A 19,237-nucleotide genomic window follows, 5' to 3' on the forward strand; every position below is an offset into this window, starting at 1 on the left:
AGGAAACAAAATAAATGCTGGATTTGTCATAATAGGTACTCTCTTTGGCATTTTTAGGGCCATTGACAAATCCAGCATTTGTTTGTTTCCTTACCTGAGTTAGGCAGAATAGATAGGCGAGAAGGAACTTGAAAATTAGAAGACAAAAAAAGAGTAATCTTCCGAAGAAGAACTCTAGCTGGACATGAGGGGAATTGAACCCCTGACCTTTCCCATGCGAAGGGAAAATCATACCCCTAGACCACACGCCCATTTTATTACATAATCTGTCGCTGATTTCTCTCATACAATTTTGCTGTGGTTGCTGTCAAAGAGTTTGCCAAATCGCCAAAAAAAAAACAGCAAAAAACTGGACCCGAGGGGAATTGAACCCCTGACCTTTCACATGCGAAGCGAAAATCATACCCCTAGACCACGAGCCCAATTACATGCAAGAAAGATTGCAATAAGCTACTATACAGGTTACTTTCGATAACTGTAGAACAAACCAAACTTGAATATTACTTCATGGGCTAAACGATCCCGCTTTTGAGATGCATGCTGTGTATAGCCTCCATGAGACTGATTGGGCTGAATAAATTGATCCGTTGATGAATAGATTCGTATTTTGGCTCGGAAAGCAACACAGTTGCCGATTAATCAAGTCACCCAGGGAATACCTCAGAAACGCCCAGAGATCGTGTATATTAATCCTACCCGGCATATTTACCTAAAAGATAGAGGGAGAAAATATATTTCTAATATCTCGACTAAAGTAAATTGAAATACAAACTACCTATACCTTTAGTCTCCATCATCCGTATATTCCGATGCACCAACTATAAGTCCCTTCATAACTAAACAAAGGAGCTCTTGATGAACGCCGCCACACGTTCGGTGTTCTTACCCTTGTGTAACATGGTAAAGTGGTTTGCATCCTGTATACGTTTGATGTTGAGGTTCCTCTCTCCTAGCAAAACATCCCAATTGTTACCTCCAAAGTTGGTTCGCTGCTCAAGCAACCACCGCATTTCTCGGGGATCATCATCTCTATACTCTGGGCGTTCAGTAGTATTCTTGCACACACCATCTTCAGCCCAGAGAATAAATGTCTTCGGCGCCGGCGCTTTACCATCGACTGCTTTATCCCAGGGGACTGGCTTCCAATCATCAAGAGCATCGATAAACGCGAGGAAATGCGCAAGAAGCCAATCCGGTGCTTTGCCGGAACCAAAAAGTCCCAGGCCGTTGATGAAATCGAACAACCGTGCGGGTAGCTTCTCTAGACCAATAGGGTTGGGAGAGTCGAGGAGGATAAGACGCTGGACGGTTTCACCTTCGCGAGTGAATTGAATTGCCGCTTCATAGGCGCAAATGCCTCCTGCGGACCATCCACCTACATTGTATGGCCCATGAGGTACTCTGCGTCTAACCTCTTGGACGTACAGCGATGCAAGGCCCTTGAGACCAAACTGAACCAGTTTCTCGGCATCTTTGAGCCATGGGCAGTTGAGACCATACACACAGACGTCCTTGCCGATTGCGTCAATGGGTCCATATGAAGTTGCGGAACCAGAACCGTCTGGGAAGAGGAACAGCGTATAGGTCGCAGTCTTGGGGCTGCCCTGTAGGAGGGTTGAAGTTGCGCGATACTTCTGCAACTCTGCAGACATCTTTGGCGCTACTTCTTGCACCACTTGCGCGACTTCTTGCACAATTTCTTGTTCGAGCTCTTGTTGGAAGAGGTACTGGAAAGATTCAAAAGTGGGATGAGAGATGAAAAAGTCATCCTCCAACTCGAGTTCCAACTCTTCACGGAGACGGCCGAGTACAGTCAGTGACATTAGAGAATCCATGCCCAACTCACCCAGATCGGCGCCATTCATGATCTCGCTCGCAGACACTCCAATCTCCTCAGCTAAGATAGCCGCCATATCTTTGCCCATACTGGTAGACATAGACTCTCGCTGACTTCGAGCTGGAGGGGTAGTCGCATTGCTAACTGACCCAAAAGGCTCACTGGTGGGGGACATGGTGTCAAATACACTTGACTGTTCAGAAGACTCATCCGATGAGGACGTGTTGAAGCCAAGATGAGCAGCAAAATCTGCGAGTGTTGGGCAGGTTTCGAAGACGGACGAGGGAACATCTATATCAAGTTCCTCGCGGAGTCGACCAGAAATGTTGAGAGAAAGAAGTGAGTCAACCCCATAATCTGTAAAGTCAAGATCATCTTGAACGCTGGCCAGAGGAATACCAATCTCCTCGGCCACGATCTTGCGAACAGCCTGCATAGGGTCCCTTGCAGCAGAAGCCGACTTCAAAGCTGCATCGAGCTTCATGGGCTCAATTTGGCGATTGCCAGCAACGCGGCTCAGAGGTTCCGCAATTGCTGCTGTCTTAGGCACCTCTTTAACAGCAGCAGTGGTCAGACGCGTAGTGCCTTGAGGCTCGTTTGCAGACTTTGGCGGCGGCATCGCGCTGTCGAGCACCTTTCGGGAAATACCTTGGAACTACGCAAGTTAGTTATGGAAGATCAAACGTTTAGTTAGTGAGTGAAGATCAGCTTACCTTGATATTACCGCAGACACCAACGATGCCTTCATCGTCGAAGATGTAAACATCTCCGGCATAAATGGTGCCTTCATAAGGCCGCATCCTGACGTAAGTACGATACGTCTTGTCCTTGTGAAATTTTCTCACGGTTCTGAAAGTATCCCAGCCATGGTTGATATACACTTGGTCCTTGGGGGTCTTGGAATGTCCGTTCATCAAGAATCCGGCAAGGTGACCGCAGCAGTCTACCCACATGGGGTTGCAGCGGAAGTTGCCCTCATCAACTTGGAACCGAACCAGAGCGGTCGCTTCAAAGTCGTCGGCATTGATGATGGCTTCCTGCATTCCTTTATAAGCATTGCTGTAATCGACCAAGCTGGAAAAGAGCTTGTAAATGACACCAGAAGAGAGGCGGCTGTTGAGACCTGCATCAGCCTTCTCTTTGAGCCAATCGATGCTTCTCTCCACATAGTATTGAGGGCTCTCCCAATTCTGAAGCCAGACCTTGGGTTGACCAAAGTAGAGTGTGCTTTTAGCATGGTCGACAGTCTTGCTTCCCTTAGCATTGACACTATAAATAGACATGATTGCAGTATCGCTACCATTCATGTCGTGCTTGATGTCAATCCTGAGGAGCATTTGAGGGCCTTCTTTGTGAACCAGAGGCTTATTGATGACCATCTTCTGGACATCTACCGCGTAATCCTTGAGATCCATGCGATATTTCTCGAGGACATACATGCCCAATGTGACTCCGAAATCTGTGTACAATGACTGTGCGGAATTATTAGATGGGAACTTTAAAAAACCATTAGAGAAAACTTACCGATGAGCAAACGCGATTGCCATTAACAACGTGACCATATACCACTTCGTGTAACTGCTCGCTCGTGAATTCACACTCCGCGGTAATGGTAAGCTTTCCATTGTCAACACCTTCACTGACAATTCGATGCACTGAAGCAGTTGAGAAAGTGGATGTGGGTGCTGGCAATGGAGCAGCCTCAATTTGAAGAGGAGGATCGCCTCTTGTGAGTAGCCAATCATACACGTACTCAATCCAGTATCTCTTGTTATCCCAGCTGTAAGCGGGCAGTCGCAGGACTTCTTTGCAGGCTTCAAAGTCATGGTGGAATTCATCCCATGCGATGGATAACCCTTGACCATACAAAGTTGAGAGAGTTGAAGAGAGAGTCTGCCACCCATCTTTGTTGCGCATCAAAGATGGGACAGCAATGATTTCCTGCCCCAAATTGGCTTTCATCATAGCTGCACACACTGTGTGCGGGCCGAGCTCGATCCAGACTGTCTTATCGGAGACTAAGCCATCATCTCTGGCAGACTGCAGAACATCTCGGAAGTTCACGGCCTCCCTACAGTGGCGGCTGATGTGCTTGGCATCAAAGAAAGGTGTCTCACCAACAAGGGAGGTCTTGGCTAAGAGAGGACAGCCGATTGGTACTCTTGCAGGGTGGAATGTAACGTGAGAGGCAATTTTTTCAAGCTCCTCTAGTACAGGGTCAACCTGAGCTGAATGGAACGCGAACGGAACATTGACCTTTGTCGCTTTGACGCCATCAGCCGCAAGCTTCTGAGAGAGGCTTTCGATGTCATCGACCCGGCCACTGACAACAGTATCTTGAGGGCCGTTAACGCAGGCGATGTCATAGATACTTGCGTCTAGGTATGCCTGAACCTGATCGACGCTGCTTCGAATTGCCAGCATAGCGTGGCTTCCCTTGGTGCATTTGGCTTGAAGGAGGCGAGCCCTCATACCGACCACGTAGATTGTATCACTTGCCGTGAGAACACCAGCGGCTTTCAATGCGGCGTAGTGGCCTAGACTATGGCCGAGCACGTAGGTTGGCTTCATACCCAATGATTCCCAGAGGCTTGCAAGTGCCATCTGAACACAAGTGGTACCGAGTTGGACAACCAGTGGCTCAAGGTCATCAATATCGACAGAGCCATCGATCAGTGGCATAATTGATGGCAACCCATGTCGCTGTGCCAACATGTCGTAGGAGTTGATCTCATCACGGAAGGTCGCAAACTGGAGCAAATGCTGGCCCATGGCGCTATACTGCGACCCTTGACCGCTGAAGACAAAGGCGACGGGTGCTTCCGGGGAGCGTTTGTAACTGTCCTTCTTCACCTCATCATTCAAAGCGTCTAGGAGCTGCTCACAGCTTGCAGCGGTGATTGCAACACGGAAAGGATGATGCATACGCCGAGCTGTAGTTGTATAGGCAAGCTTGCTCAGGAAGCCTTCTGTGGACATATTCTGCTGCACATAGGCTCTCATCTTCTGGATATTTCCTTTAAGAGATGGAATAGATTTGGCAGATATCGTCACCACATGGGCAGTTCGAGGATCTTGCAGTGAGCTCCTGGTGAGTTCTGGATAGTCCTCCAGAATTAGTGCAGTGTTGCCGCCAGCAGCAGAAAAGTTGTTGACAAAGGTGCGGCGAATATTGTTAAACTCCGCTCGTCTCTTCCACTCCGTGGGCTTGAAAGCAATATGGACGTTGCGTTCCTTCAAATCAGTCGGAAACTTGTGATTGATCTTGCCCTTGATTCCACAATGCGGTGGAATCATGTTCTTCTCCATCATCATCAGAACCTTGATCAGTGCTGTCACACCAGATGCAGATTCAGAGTGGCCGACGTTTGCCTTTGTTGAGCCCAAGTGAAGGCTCTCATGCGGCAGTCGCTTTGTCGATGGAGCAAAGCAGCTAAGAACAGAGGACATCTCAGTTGCATCACCGGCTTGGGTTCCGGTGCCATGCATTTCGATGTAGCTGACTTCATGAGGATGGACGCCAGTCTCACTCAGTAGCTTAGAGAAAATCTCCTCTTGAGCGCCGCAGTGTGGTCTGGTAATTGACACAGATTCGGCAGAGTGATTGGTAAGAGCGCCGAGAATGACTCCTAGGATAGGATCATGGTCTGCAATTGCATCATCCAGCCTCTTGAGAACGACAGTACCGACGGCGTCTGCTCGGCAGTAACCGTCGGCTGCATCGTCAAAGGTGTTGCAGTTACCTGTCGTTGAGAGGAAATGCCCGCGATCCAGCCCTGCAAAGCTGTCGGGGTTTGACATGACATTTGTGCCACCTGCAATGGCCATATCGCATTCATTGCGCCAGATAGAGTTGCAAGCTAAGTGAATAGCTGCAAGACTGGATGAGCATGCAGTGTCGACACTGACTGATGGGCCGCAATACTTGAAGAAATAATTTATCTTTCCTGGTGTAAAGGCTCGATTCCCACCTGGGATGAAATAAGTATCGACATTCTGGCCACAGCTAACTTCTCTGTAGTCGTCACTGGTCATGCCGTAGAAAACTCCAACACGGTCTCGTTGAGTCGATGGTGTTCTATCAGCAACGACACCTGCCATCTCAAGAGCCTCGTACGCCGTTGCTAAAGCTAAGCGCTGTCCAGGGTCGGACTGTTCTGCCTCTTTGGGAGAGATGTTGAAGAACTTTGCATCAAACAAGCCCGGCTCGTTGATCCAGCATCCATGGTTGATCTTGCTTGTGTTCTTCTTTTTCCCAGTGGGATCATAGTATAGCTCTCCGTTGTATCTGTCTGGTGGTACAGGCCGATGAACGTCAAGCCCTTGATAAAGAAGGTCCCAGAACGATTCAATATCTGCAGATTCTGGGAATCTTCCAGACATGCCGATGATGGCAATCTTAGACTCGCTGTGTTTAGCAGAGTTTCGGGCAGTGGGCTCAGGGCCTGCCGCGATGGCTTCCATGATACTGTCAACTACCACGACTCTTTTCGACACCACAGGTTCAAATGACGTTTTGAGACTCTGGCAAAAGGTGGTTGAGATTTGAAACAAGGCGCATTGGCTCATTGAGCCTGTTGTCTCAAGCACTTGCTGTATGTTTCCAGCTGTCTCTCCCAGATCCAGCGGGAGGATGAGAATACCCTCAACAGCATGGTAGAGCAAGTTCTTGAATTTCTTCTCGCTGAGAGACTTGCGACTGAAAGAGCTGGAAATGAATGATATTTTGCCAGATAAGTCGCTGACCGATCCAACACCTTGAAGAATGTGTTCAACATCCTCGACGGTGAAAATGTGCGGTGCGTGAAACGGTGCATGCACAGCGATGGGGGAAAACTTCAATGTCTCTCCAAATTGCGAAGTCTTTAGGAAGTCCTGCACAATTGCCGGTGGACCACTGACAGTCCAAGAGTTTTGGCCCTTGGCGCTGACATAGGGCGAGGAGAGTGGTGGAATGTTCTGTTTACTCGCATTTAGTACATATTGGCCACCTTATTAACACCACGGTATTAACTCACGGCTTTCTCTCTGTAGGACGCAATGGCCTTTTTAGCTAGTTCCAGCGGAAATTGTGACTCCGAAACAACGTATGACCAAGACGAGGTACTACCAGACTCCGGACGTCCGAACAAGGCTGCCGTTCGGGCAACTAAGAGGCCAACTCTAAGCGACACCCGAACGGCGTCGACACCTGTTTGCACTAGCTCGCTGAGAGACTTTGACGAAGAAATCGCGGCTGCGGTTAATGCTCCGATGCATAATCCAGAGACGTAGCTATTCGAACCGGTTGGATACGCGTGTTGGCCATCTCCAAAGTAGCTACGCGTTGTAAGCAGTCTGGCCGCACTAGCATCAACAAAGAGAGCGTCTTACTTGATAAAGCAACAGATCTGGTAAATAGTTGCCAAAGTGCTTTCAAATGCTGCGTTCTTCTCTTTCTTGATCCCTCGAGCTACAAGATTCTGTATGCTGGAAAAAGCAGGAAACGATTGACGCTCCGCAGCGGTAAGCTGAGCTATTTCATGTCTGAGGATGTAGTTGGCTTGCTCAATGAAAGACGTCAAGTAAGGGTTGTTCTTCTTCAGAAGAAGCAGCTGTAAGTTCGACAAGCTGCAGCTACTCTGATCTCCAAACACGAATACCTGAACAGCGTCAGTGCTGGTGCTTGGTCCGCTCATGGTCATGCTCTCCATGGCGGAAGTTGAATCTAACATCACGTCCGTCCGAAGAGCATAAGCCTAGCAGAAGAATGAAAACAGAGGGATTAATCAGCTGTTTTTAATTTTCCTTCCGACGTATGACTTAAGTACTACGAAGGGGTAACACAATGTCTTTGTCACACATGATAATGTTTCCGAAGTGACCTCATAGAGCTATCATAAAAGGTAGCCACGACCGTTTTCAGAATCAGGAAGTAGAAGAGCCGAGAGCTCGAAAGTTTATTATCGAGAACGGGTTTAGTACACGGGCTGGCATAGCGAATCACATCCAAATCTCAAGTCCTCAAGGCTAATATTGTTGAGGGACGTGCTCGATCGATGGGGATCGAAGCGATGGGGATCACGTCGTATCTCCATGTCAAGAGTAGACTAAACTCTTTGATGTTAGTGCTGGGCAAAGGAATATTGAGGTAAGACATGCCATCAGGTGGTATAAGGAAATATGGGCCACAGAACATTTCCGATGAAGAAGAGAATGTGGCTCAGAGACAGTAAGTCCAAGTACTTGGATGGTATGAGAAATCCCTGTCTAGAAGAGTCTCTCAATAAGTATGAAGTACATAGAGAAACTGATATTAGCCCCAATAGAGGTGAGACCGATCTTTAGGCCGATAAACTTTCCCCTGGCCAAAAGCAGCTCCTGCAAGAATCGCCGATTCATTCTAGGCTAGGGCTGAAGCTAGTCTGTATCACCGGCCAACGACAGACATTCCGAGGCCCATCGGAGTGCCCCCTTGCATACTTGGATGCAACCAGCCGATCCATCGCGTACTGTACGATGGCTGCTCGGATTCCAGCTGACATGTTGCATGCATACACGCCTATTGTCTAGGATTGTGAGATAATTCCGGAAACATGGTAAATTGCTATATGCTGGTTCAAGGAGTCACGCCTTGACAATTTGTAATACGCACTTTCATCCGGAGCTGAAGGCTCCAATATTGATTCAGCTATATATAGGCTCTTGGTATGGATTTCATTTTCGTGAATCCTGTGATCGTAGTACAGATACAAATTGCTCCCTTGGCATTCTCACTGATAGGACAAAGAATGTCCTTTTGCACTCCCTTCTTTTCCCAAGCCTCGTGCCAGAAATACGAGATAACCGTCAGCTGACAACATACGGAGCATACACGAAGCAAAGATTCTGTGCCGACACATCTCACCGATTATACCATGACATAATTTCGGAGAAGGCATTTTGGATTATGATTCGGTTAGTCGGGATATTCCGTATCTTTGAATAAACGGGCATGAATAGAGGCGAGTGGCTCAAAGACACGTTCAATTTACCGTACAACCTTGCATTATTGAAGTCACGGGTAGGGTAAGTATCGTTGCGAGTACGGAGTAGAAGGATCCAACAATAGATTAAAAAGATAACGACATGGCATCCTTCATCCCATATCTGATACTCATTTAGCTACAAGCTGCCCATCGTTCAAAAACTCCTCAAAGTATCCGATAGTCATCCTAATAGTGCAACCATTGTCAGCACCCGCTTCATACTCTCGATAGATATCGGATTTACTCAAAGGGGAAACTCACGTCGACCTCGAAGTGTCAGCAAAATTCTTGTGGTCGGGGGCCACTTTCTCCAGGAAGCGTGGATCAGCCTTCATCCTCAGGAAGTCCTCCATGCGTCGAAATACGAATTGCACAACGCAATCATACTCGGACAGCTTCGAGAACTCAGGATCATATAACTGGAAGAGCAATGGCCGAGTTTTACTATCGTTATGGGTCTACTACAGTATGAGCACTGGTGCTGAGTGACAATGGCCGGAAAATAACGGCTTACCATATTGTATCGAACGATGCCATATTCTTCCATGAGCCCGCTTACCAAGGGAGCATGTATCTTAGTCATGTACTCTCGGTAAGCTTCTTCGCTCAAACCCGGCTTGCGGAAGCCCGTGATGGTAAGACACAGCAGCTGCTGTGATTTAGAAGGAAGCGAGTCCGAGGTAGCCGTAGGAGTCATCTTGTTCAGCTGCTCACAGCGAAGTGCAAACGGGCTATGTCGACGACGTAATTAATATCTCGTAATAAACTAGAGGTGTATCTTAGATAAAGCTGAAAAGGATTTCGGAGAGGAGAGAGGGGTTGCAAGCGTAACATCATATATATCAGTTTCAGCAGGCATGCTGTGTAACTCGTGCGATGCAACCCTTCATTTACAAAAACCACGTATGCGTGCATCGAAAGACATTGCTGCATTCGTCGGGAGCGCATCTGCATTCATCAAACGCAACCATTCATGCATCTAAAAAGGATTCTGCATTTATCGAAACCAAACTGCATTCATTAACAAGAGTTCTGCATCTACCGGAAGCATTTGCTGAATGGTTGTTTGTTTGTTGGGAGGAATGTAGTTCTGTTAGTGTTTTTCGGTGTAAATAACACGGCTTTGACACGGCCTGACAACGGCTTGACATCTGCCATCTGCCGCTGCCATTAGCGGGTAGATCAACACGGGCCGGTGCCTTAATGGGATTAAGTCCGTACTGACGTGGAAACTTTAATGTTTACATCGGGAAATTAGAAAACTTTAAAAGATACACACATTGTTATCACAATGGTTTTATCTACTGTTATATCACGAAATAAAATTACAAAGTAACGTTACACTATACCCTGAGAGCATAGCTTGTAAAGTCAAACAGAATCAACAAGAAAAAAATTATTTTGTAGCGCATCCCCAATATTCTCAAGAAAACTTTGACAAATAAACTTCTTTCAAAGGGGGAAAAAAAACCTCAACTCCAATCAATTTGATTAGATGGAGTAAATTTTCATTGGTCAAAGTCATTTTTCTGAAGACAAACAAAATTACTCAATAAGGTTCTTTCACATTTAAGGTTATTTTATTAAAACAATGAAGAGCTAACAACCAACACCAAATCTGTCAAGTAAAATCACTTTTTGTATTTCAGTTCCTGAGGTTTTACAATTTTCCTCCTTGATTAACCAGTGCTAAGCTGATTTTCCTCTGATTCACAAATCAGAGGCTTTTACACAAGTGTGTAATTATGTCTCAAATACTGCCGACTTACCTCGGCCGATATTCCTTGGCACTTCCCAATGCGGAATCCTCACATTCCAACACGATTCAAGGGACAAGACACGGAAAACACGGCCAAGGACGCTGCTTTCAATCTTCCGTTCCCTTGGTCACTCTGGAGATTCCCCCAATAAATTCCATATACGTACTAGCAGGAAGCAGCTGAAGCCAATCATCGGACTATTTGAATACGATCGAGATGATCGACATGCTCGGCAGCAAAAGCAGCCGTGAAAGGCACCGAGAGCATTCGTTTGTACGACCTGAAGTCGACGAAAGCGTCGCCATGCCAAGATTTTCTCTTAACTGCCTATTCGTTTTTGTCTTTTCGGCACTATTTCTGCCCTTTTCGGCACTATTCCTGTTCTCAAATTTCGCGTGCTGTTTGTCTCTTCCCACGATTGCCCGATTTGCGATATAAGAACGAGGTTCCAGTAGGTATCTCTACAATCATCTGTCTCAAGCAAATGATTTTCAGCCCCCTTGATTGAGACATTGTTTCCAAAAATACTGTCATTCACGATGAGTCGCCTTGCGCGGGTGCTGTTGGTAGCAACTGCTTTGCAGTCCACCGCTTGGGCAAAGACAGTCAAAGAATCTTTGCGCTTTACGTGGGAGTCGGGTGCTCCAAACGGGCAGGAAAGAGAATTCATTCACACCAATGGACAATTTCCTAGCCCAACTCTCGTTTGGGACGAAGGGGATGACATTGAAGTGAGTGCCTCCTCCCTCCGACTATTCCATCAGGTGATACTGACACACTGCGCCCAATAGATAACAGTTTACAATGACATGCCCAAGAATGTTACTGTACACTGGCATGGCCTAGAGTAAGTTGAAGTTTATCTAGCAACTTGAATAATTTACTAACCTGGAGCGCACCTTTTAGTCAAAAGGATACTCCTTGGGCTGATGGCACGCCCGGCCTCTCGCAGCGCCCAATCAAGCCCGGTGGGGAGTTCGTATACAAGTTCAAAGCGTCTCCTGCGGGGAACCACTGGTATCACTCTCATGAGAGGATGTCTCTGGTTGATGGACTTTACGGAGCCATACACATCAGGTCTGACTCACACACGCCACTGATTCATGTTCGAATACCAACTAACGAGGGTGTAGGCCGAAGCAAGATCGCACAGACCTATGGAGACAAATCAGCGATGACGAAGAGGACATCAAGGCTATGGAGCAGGCTGCTCTTGACCCCGAGTATCTGGTCGTATCTGATTGGAGCCAGTATACTTCCGATGAATATTGGAAGATCTCTACTGATTCGGGCATGCTCGTCTTGTATGTTCAGTACCTAACAATCCCCGGCTTTACATATTTGACTGACAGATTACAACAGCTGTCTCGATAGTATTCTGGTCAACGGTGTAGGTAATCTTTACTGCCCGGGCCAGGAATTCCTTCAAAGCGAGCTTGCTCCAGGTCTAGTTGAGGATGCTTTCCCACCAGGCACTGAGGTTTCAGATAAAGGGTAAGTGACAGGCGTACAATTGCAATACCCACACTCTCTTGACTTCATAAATACTTACTTTTACACCGTCAGATGTTTCCCAGCGGATCTCGATCAAGTCCAAGGCGGGCCCTGGAACGTCACTAGACGCCCAGATCTTATTCCACCGCGTGTGCAAGAAGGCTGCGTTGCATCAGAGAATGCAAATGCAACTATCACTGTCGATCCATCCAAGAACAATGGCTGGGTTAGTTTCCACATTGTAGCCGCCGCTACTATTGCTCAGATTGCCTTCTCTGTTGATGATCACCCGTTTTATCTGTACGAGGTTGACGGCAATTACGTCAAGCCAAAGAAGTTCGTCTCGGCAGTCATGTCAGCAGGCGAGACTTTTTCGGTCATGATTAAACTTGATCAAGAACCAGGTAGATACCAGATGCGCATACCCAACTCTGGAGCCTCGCAGGTACTCGGGGGTTACGCTGTAATGGTCTACGAAGGGCATGAGAACGATGAGACATCGGATTCACCATACCTTTCTTATGGAGGCAACCCTGCTTCACCAGAGGTCGAGGAAAATTCATACTTCCCATGGATGCTGCAGACGGACCATGCGGAGCCTTGGCCCCCGAACAAGCCCCGACCTGGCAATGCTGACCAGGAAGTTCTTCTCGCACTTGGTCGCGTTGGCGCACCTTACAATTATACCATGAACACCAAGTACCTATTACCCATCGATTTTCATAACAATGACCCATTGTTATTCTACCCCAACTCTACCCTCGGCACCGAGAGTGAGAACCTAGTGATCCGTACTAAGAATGGAACCTGGGTCGATCTTATTCTGCAGGTCTCTACTCTGCCTGGCGATGAATCTGCCTTTGAGCACTTCATTCACAAGCACGGCAGCAAGACGTGGAGAATTGGCTTTGGCTCTGGTGTTTGGAACTATACCAGTGTTCAAGAGGCAATCGATGAGCGGCCCGAGGATTTCAACCTGGAGACCCCTGGCTTGCGCGACACATGGATCACAGAGTTCTCTATCGGTGGCGTGGCCTCTTGGAGCGTTTTCAGATACTATGTGGATAATCCAGGTCCATGGCTGTTCCACTGCCATATCGAGCTCCATCTGATGGGCGGAATGGGCATTGTCATCATGGATGGTGTGGATGCCTGGCCCGGGGAAGATACTATCCCAACCGAGTATAGGCTCACTTAACGATCGAAAGCACCAGTCGGATATTGACAAATATTACGTGTGGGGGGGTTAAGTTGCTAATTTTATATGCAGTGTCTAGTTTTGCTGATATAGAAGAACACACTTAGAGCTAGAGAATCCACGTATATGCTACACGTCAGAGGTCTTTGGTGATAGTTTTGTGACAGCCAAAATATGCCAGAACAACATCCTGTCGCTAGATTACTACAATGATAGTAACACTGAATATATGTAACTCTCAGTATGCGTTACACTTAATAAACGTAACATTTAATATATGTAACATTCAATGTATGTATGTCTCAATATACGGGTATGTAACACTAGACTGTGGATAGATATATTGTAGCATCATCCAGTTGCCAAGCTATCATTTGACATTATGTGCAGAAGAGCCCTAAAATATTCCAATGGCTTCTGTAGCGACTCTAGGTTCCAACACTAACATAGTATACTGATTTAACCAGGCGTTGATTACTCCTAGAAAAACAGATAGATGCTTGACATGAAGTATTAATAGCTCATTATTAACGGGGTATATCATGGCACATTGTAGATATTATTTTGTAGGGATGTGATAAAATAAGCATTTAGTCTCTTTACCCAAGGTTGAGACTTTAATTACTAAAGAGCCTTCGACAAGATAGAACCGTCACGAAACGTTCGGGAGTGGAATGATATTATTCTCACACAATATTGTCGAAACATAAGCTTATCCTCTTCCATTTTGGTATATGCAGCTTAATTTTGGTCTTCTGTCCTCCACATACCAGCGCAGCCTTACTTTGAGTCTTTTGTTGCCCAATAGTTCACAGGCTGCCATCAAAGGAGGTAATCATGTCCGAACAAATCTCACGTCCCTTTTACCCAGTCATCCAGTCAATCGATTCAATGACAGCGCTTCATGTCTCCGCACTACCTCTTGTCAACTTCAGCTTCAGTCAGAAGTGGACCTTAAAGAGTCAAGGCTTAGTAGAGTACAGGGTATAATAATAATGGAACAGTTGACATTACCTGTCTTAAACGGCTAGTGAACCGAAAGACAGTGGAAGGGCCGATGTGCGATCGCCCTCTGTCAGGCCTGATCTGACTTGGTCGCCGGCTTAGTACAATCCAGCATGCTAGAAACATGAAGCAAGCCATCCCCACACTACTGACTCCTTACTACAATTAGACTCGGCAAAAGGCGCTCTTCGGCCAAGGTTAAAAGTAAGATCGTATGAGCTTAATTTGGATCGACATTTCACGCTTTTTGTTCCGAAAATAGAGGCTACCTTCCTATTTCTGCATCGCTTGATCGGCATTTGTCAGAGAATACTTTACGCACTCCCTTACTCCCTTATGACACAACGCCTTGGCCGTGCGGTGGGTTTCAAAACACGAACTTGACACTTCCTCTCAGAAAATAACATGGAAGTGCTCGTATATGCTCTGTTTGACATGGGTCGCCGTCGATCATCAAACGTCTTGCACTCAGAAGACCCAGCTTACGGAAACATGTCGAGACATGGGTATTCAACGCTTAGTAGATCATAAAAGAGTGATTCCCGCCTACATTACTTCCTCTCTCCAATCATACAATCTACTGTCATTAATTAGCAGCTTTAACTACTGTCTTTAATTGTACATATTGTTTCTTGTCTCACAATATCCCTCCCAACATTCACCATGTACTCCAAGACCATCTTTACAGTCGCCGCTCTTGGCGCAGTCGCATCTGCTTTCGATCTCCCCGATAACCTGAGACAAATCTACGATAACCACATCGTAAGGCGATCTCAAGTCCAAAAAAAAAAAAAAAAAAACTCCATCATCCCGGCTAACACTTGATGCTTTTGCAGTCTGGTAACTGTCAAAACCCTCTGTCCGATGCCTTCGAAGGCGGTGCACAGTACTGTGGCGACATCCCAAATGTCATCTTCCTGAAGGGTTCCGACGGCAATTATGACAACATGGACGTTGACTGTGACGGTGCCAACAACTCAGCTGGAGCCTGCTCAAATGACCCCAGTGGCCAAGGGCAGACCGCATTCCAGGATACCGTTCAGAGCTTCGGCATCGAAGACCTCGATGCCAACATTCACCCTTACGTCGTATTCGGCAACGAGGGTGCCAGCCCTTCCTTTGCGCCCCAGGACTTTGGAATGGAGCCTTTGAGCATTGTTGCCGTTGTTTGCAACAATCAAGTGGTAAGCTGCTATTTTATTCAGCAACAGTGGAGTTATCTTCTAACGCGCAACACAGTTCTATGGCGTTTGGGGTGATACCAACGGCTTCACCTCTACTGGAGAGTCCTCTATTTCTCTAGCGCAACTCTGCTTCCCCAATGATGGCCTCACCGGTGACAACGGACACGACCAGAAGGACGTTCTATACCTTGGTTTCACTGGCTCAGGTGCTGTGCCTGGTGCTAGCGCTAACTGGAGTGCCGGAAGCACCGAAGAATTTGAGAATAGCATCAAGGATCTCGGTGATAGCCTTGTTGCGGGTCTTCCGGCTTAAAGAGACGACTTACACTACTGGGAGAAATTTTATATGGAAAGCTTGAATAGCGCTGAGTGACATATCATATGATGGTTAATGTTGATAATTTAATTGCTGAAACTGCCTATATATCGCAATGTGTCAAGGATGTTTCATCAATTACAATACAAGCCTAATTCCTTGGCTATGATATCTGCTCCCTTTTCTCCAACAATAAGAGCCGAGTTGTTCGTATTGGCGCCAACATTCTCGGGTGCAATTGAGAGATCTGCATAAAGTAAGTGATCATGAATGAATAGTATAGCAAGGCCATGAGAGAGTGTGATACTGACCGCAAAGCTTCAACCCAACTGTGCCATAAACATTGAGATCCTTGTCCACAACACCACCTTTCTCCTTTGGAGCCATCTTACAAGTCCCCAAAGAATGCCACGTCGTCTCAATGTTCGACCGGATAAACTCTTCGATAGCCTTGTCGTCTTCCTCATCGTACTCAATTGGCGGTAGACGCTTTCTCTCTTCAAGCGTCTTGAAGCCATCCTTAACTTCAGGCGCTGTTCGCAGAGCAGCTTTGCTGCCTTGACGGAAGTTGGGATGTGCCACAGCAAGCTCGCTTACAAACCCATTCGTGCGACGAAAGATTTCTCGCTGCTTCTTGTATGCCCAAAGTTGCTTTGTCATATCTACTCTCTTAGAGAGGAAACCTGTGTTGAAGGAAGGTGGGGCGTCAGGGTCTTTGGAGGTGATGTGAATGTCACCTCGAGAATACGGATAGCCTGTGTACATGCCAATGGAGAGGTACTGAGACGGTCCACTTTGTTCTTCAGGCAAAGTCTTGTAGTCACCAAGATAAGTACTGACGACGGCTAGGAGCATCAAGGGTCTTTCCTTTTGCTCTTTGAAGTCGCGATTCCAATGGTCTTGGAACTCTTGATCCAACTTTGCAACTTCTTCATCTGTCGGGCGAAGTTTGGCTGCCAGATCGACTCCGTTCCAGGTAACGACAGGGTTCTTTTTCTCAGCCGCCTCGTAAAAGTCGACATCGCCTCGATTCAAAACATCAAGAGTCTCATCGGGCTTCAGCGTTGTCTTGTACTTGTAAAAGATTAGGTTGTGATCCTGATATTCCTCGCCAACACCTGGTACATCAGCAACGACGGGAATATCCAGCTTCTTGAGCAGTTCAGCATTGCCAACTCCAGATCGCTCAAGGATCAGCGGCGTTCCAAGAGCTCCTGCTGAGACTACGACAAGTTTTCTTGCCTTAATAGTCAGCGGCGGCCCTTTGGTAAAATTAGCCACAGGCTGGTTGGATGCAGTTGGTAGATATTCCACTCCAACAGCTCGATTGCCTTCAAAAATGACACGACTGATGGTGCTTTCAACAAGCAGATGAAGGTTGGGGTATTTTCCCGAAGCCATAAGAGGATGAACGTAGCGATGAGCCGTATCTTGTCGCTTCCCATCGAGCGAAACATATCGCAGCCATCGAGAGAAGCCACCGATAGTCTTGAAGTCTTGCATATCAGGAATCTCCGGAAGCCCAACAGCCTCAGCACCGGCTAGTATGTCGTCTTGGGCTTCTTTGGCGTGGTAGCAGCCAAAAGAGACATTGATTGGGCCGTCATAACCATGCAAGCTCTTGTCAACTGCAGGGTGGTCAAGATGGTGCGTCTCCAACTTGTTTGCAAAGGGCAAAAGACTCTTCGCATCCCATCCTTCTGTATTCCAGGAGTCGTAATCAACGCCCGATGCTATTTATGAAATGTTAGATAGATCTATTCTGCAATTGCGTCAAAATTGGGTTGGTTCATATCAGCATTACCTCTAGTATACATTGCAAAATTGATGGATGAACCTCCGCCAAGCATGCCTCCTGTGGTAACAATGGGCTCTCGTCCATTGAGATCAGCCGTCTTGTTACCTTTGTAGGCGATGGATGTTTGGGAGTTTGGAGCTAGATGGTAGAGATATCTGGAGGCATTGACGACATTTGGGTCATTTAAATTGTTCTTGCCACGCTCGACAATAAGGATAGACAGATTGGGATCTGCTTTCGCCAGCCGCCCGGCTACAATACAGGCCGCGGTGCCTCCTAGACAGAGTTAAGCCTCGTGATGGATGAAGAGGTGAATTGGCGGGGATGAAGTTACCTCCAGCGAATATGATGTCGTATGCAGTTCCCTCTTTGTGAGTAGACATGGTGACGTAGTAAAGAGTCTTGTATAAGAACCGGAATCACAGAGCACAGTGATGCTTAGATAGTGAGGTTACTGACGAAGAGAAGAGCGCTGTGGAAGAGAGAGACGGAGACAGACACAGACACAGAGGTTCAATTATAAAGACAACTAAAGTAAAGCCAGCAGAGATCCATTCTACACCTGCAGCAGCCATTGATTCCAAACTGCACCGTTACGTACCCCTCGTTAAGAATGTTCATGGCGCCCGGTCTAGATCTATTCGCCTAAACAGGAGCGTTGATGTTCACGTCGTTGTATTACGGCATTGATCCAGTTTCAGCCCGCCCCAATACACCCCCAAACAGCAATCCGTGTCGCTTTTCATGCATAAGACAGCGTGGACCAACGCCTATGGGTATAGCGCTGCATTTGGCGAGAATCTCATTGGATCAATATCAGTCGATAGAGTTGCGGGGTAATAGTTGCTGTGAGACCCGAGGGATCATATCTCCGGAGAGGGGTAGGGAGAGGAGGCTTTAGGGGATTGAAGCTCATCGATTGTATTGTTAGGGCCAGTTTCCGCGCGTCTCAGAAAAAGTTGACATATTAAATGATTGAAGCTACTACGTACTATATGAGACGGGAGATGTGTCGGTAAATGATAGCCAAGGCACTATATCTCAGGTGAGTTGTCATGGCTTGATAGGATCCCGAAAGGTTAATATAGAGACCGTGTCAACGTGTCAAAGTGTGGCTTGTCTTGTAAATTGGCCTACTACCTCGGTACTATTCTTGTTGTCCTTGATCTTGCTGGCCAGACGGCTTTTCGGTTGCTTACCTTGGATGTAAGGGACATCAATGTTCTAAAATTAATTAGCCAAGCAATGCTTGCTGGCCATTGTTGATTGGGCACATGCAAATAATTCGCCCCAAATTTAATCAACATGAGAAACATCGGCAAATCGGGTATGCACAAGCACTATCCGATGCACCCGCTCCCCGCTCCATTTGCCGCGTCGTCTTTTGTGTAATTTACATCTCTCTTTGATGTGTATGGTAGAATGGGATCCTGCTGAAGCGCTAGAATAAGAGTCATAACGCGTATTCCATATCCAGCCCCTACGCCTTTTCCGGACTCCCGTGATGTAGGGTAATAAGGGAGACTGTTGCCCGGAACCGGCCGGAATCGTTGCAAGACAAAACCGCGCACGATTATGCGCACACACTTAATAAACATGATCGTAAAATACCCTGGTATGAAATGGAATCACGTCGTT

General features: G+C 46.9%; 5 protein-coding genes across 5 annotated transcripts; 2 read left to right on the forward strand and 3 right to left on the reverse strand.

The window, feature by feature from the left end:
* Window positions 1–836: 836 nt before the first annotated feature.
* T069G_07782 (starter unit:ACP transacylase in aflatoxin biosynthesis domain-containing protein) lies at window positions 837–7,530 on the reverse strand (the record flags this gene model as incomplete). The annotated part of the gene is made up of 9 exons (XM_056174992.1): window positions 837–2,492; window positions 2,551–3,309; window positions 3,362–3,730; window positions 3,815–5,808; window positions 5,866–6,159; window positions 6,223–6,361; window positions 6,428–6,796; window positions 6,856–7,156; window positions 7,211–7,530. 9 exons carry the CDS (start codon window positions 7,528–7,530, stop codon window positions 837–839), a joined length of 6,201 nt encoding a protein of 2,066 aa, XP_056025941.1.
* Window positions 7,531–8,972: 1,442 nt separating this feature from the next.
* T069G_07783 (ethD domain-containing protein) lies at window positions 8,973–9,541 on the reverse strand (the record flags this gene model as incomplete). Its single annotated transcript, XM_056174993.1, has 3 exons — window positions 8,973–9,030; window positions 9,106–9,302; window positions 9,359–9,541. 3 exons carry the CDS (start codon window positions 9,539–9,541, stop codon window positions 8,973–8,975), a joined length of 438 nt encoding a protein of 145 aa, XP_056025942.1.
* Window positions 9,542–11,143: 1,602 nt separating this feature from the next.
* T069G_07784 (multicopper oxidase domain-containing protein) lies at window positions 11,144–13,296 on the forward strand (the record flags this gene model as incomplete). The annotated part of the gene is made up of 6 exons (XM_056174994.1): window positions 11,144–11,335; window positions 11,396–11,451; window positions 11,511–11,681; window positions 11,738–11,908; window positions 11,967–12,098; window positions 12,171–13,296. The coding sequence occupies 6 exons, from the start codon at window positions 11,144–11,146 to the stop codon at window positions 13,294–13,296; spliced, it is 1,848 nt and encodes a 615-aa protein (XP_056025943.1).
* A 1,668-nt stretch (window positions 13,297–14,964) lies between these two features.
* Window positions 14,965–15,798, forward strand: T069G_07785 (fungal chitosanase of glycosyl hydrolase group 75 domain-containing protein; the record flags this gene model as incomplete). The annotated part of the gene is made up of 3 exons (XM_056174995.1): window positions 14,965–15,063; window positions 15,138–15,485; window positions 15,541–15,798. 3 exons carry the CDS (start codon window positions 14,965–14,967, stop codon window positions 15,796–15,798), a joined length of 705 nt encoding a protein of 234 aa, XP_056025944.1.
* Window positions 15,799–15,935: 137 nt separating this feature from the next.
* Window positions 15,936–17,982, reverse strand: T069G_07786 (GMC oxidoreductase domain-containing protein; the record flags this gene model as incomplete). The annotated part of the gene is made up of 4 exons (XM_056174996.1): window positions 15,936–16,048; window positions 16,113–17,534; window positions 17,606–17,875; window positions 17,934–17,982. 4 exons carry the CDS (start codon window positions 17,980–17,982, stop codon window positions 15,936–15,938), a joined length of 1,854 nt encoding a protein of 617 aa, XP_056025945.1.
* Between the last annotated feature and the right edge of the window lie 1,255 nt (window positions 17,983–19,237).

The sequence above is a fragment of the Trichoderma breve genome, chromosome 5 (genome assembly GCF_028502605.1).
Source record: "Trichoderma breve strain T069 chromosome 5, whole genome shotgun sequence".
Taxonomy (NCBI): domain Eukaryota; kingdom Fungi; phylum Ascomycota; class Sordariomycetes; order Hypocreales; family Hypocreaceae; genus Trichoderma; species Trichoderma breve.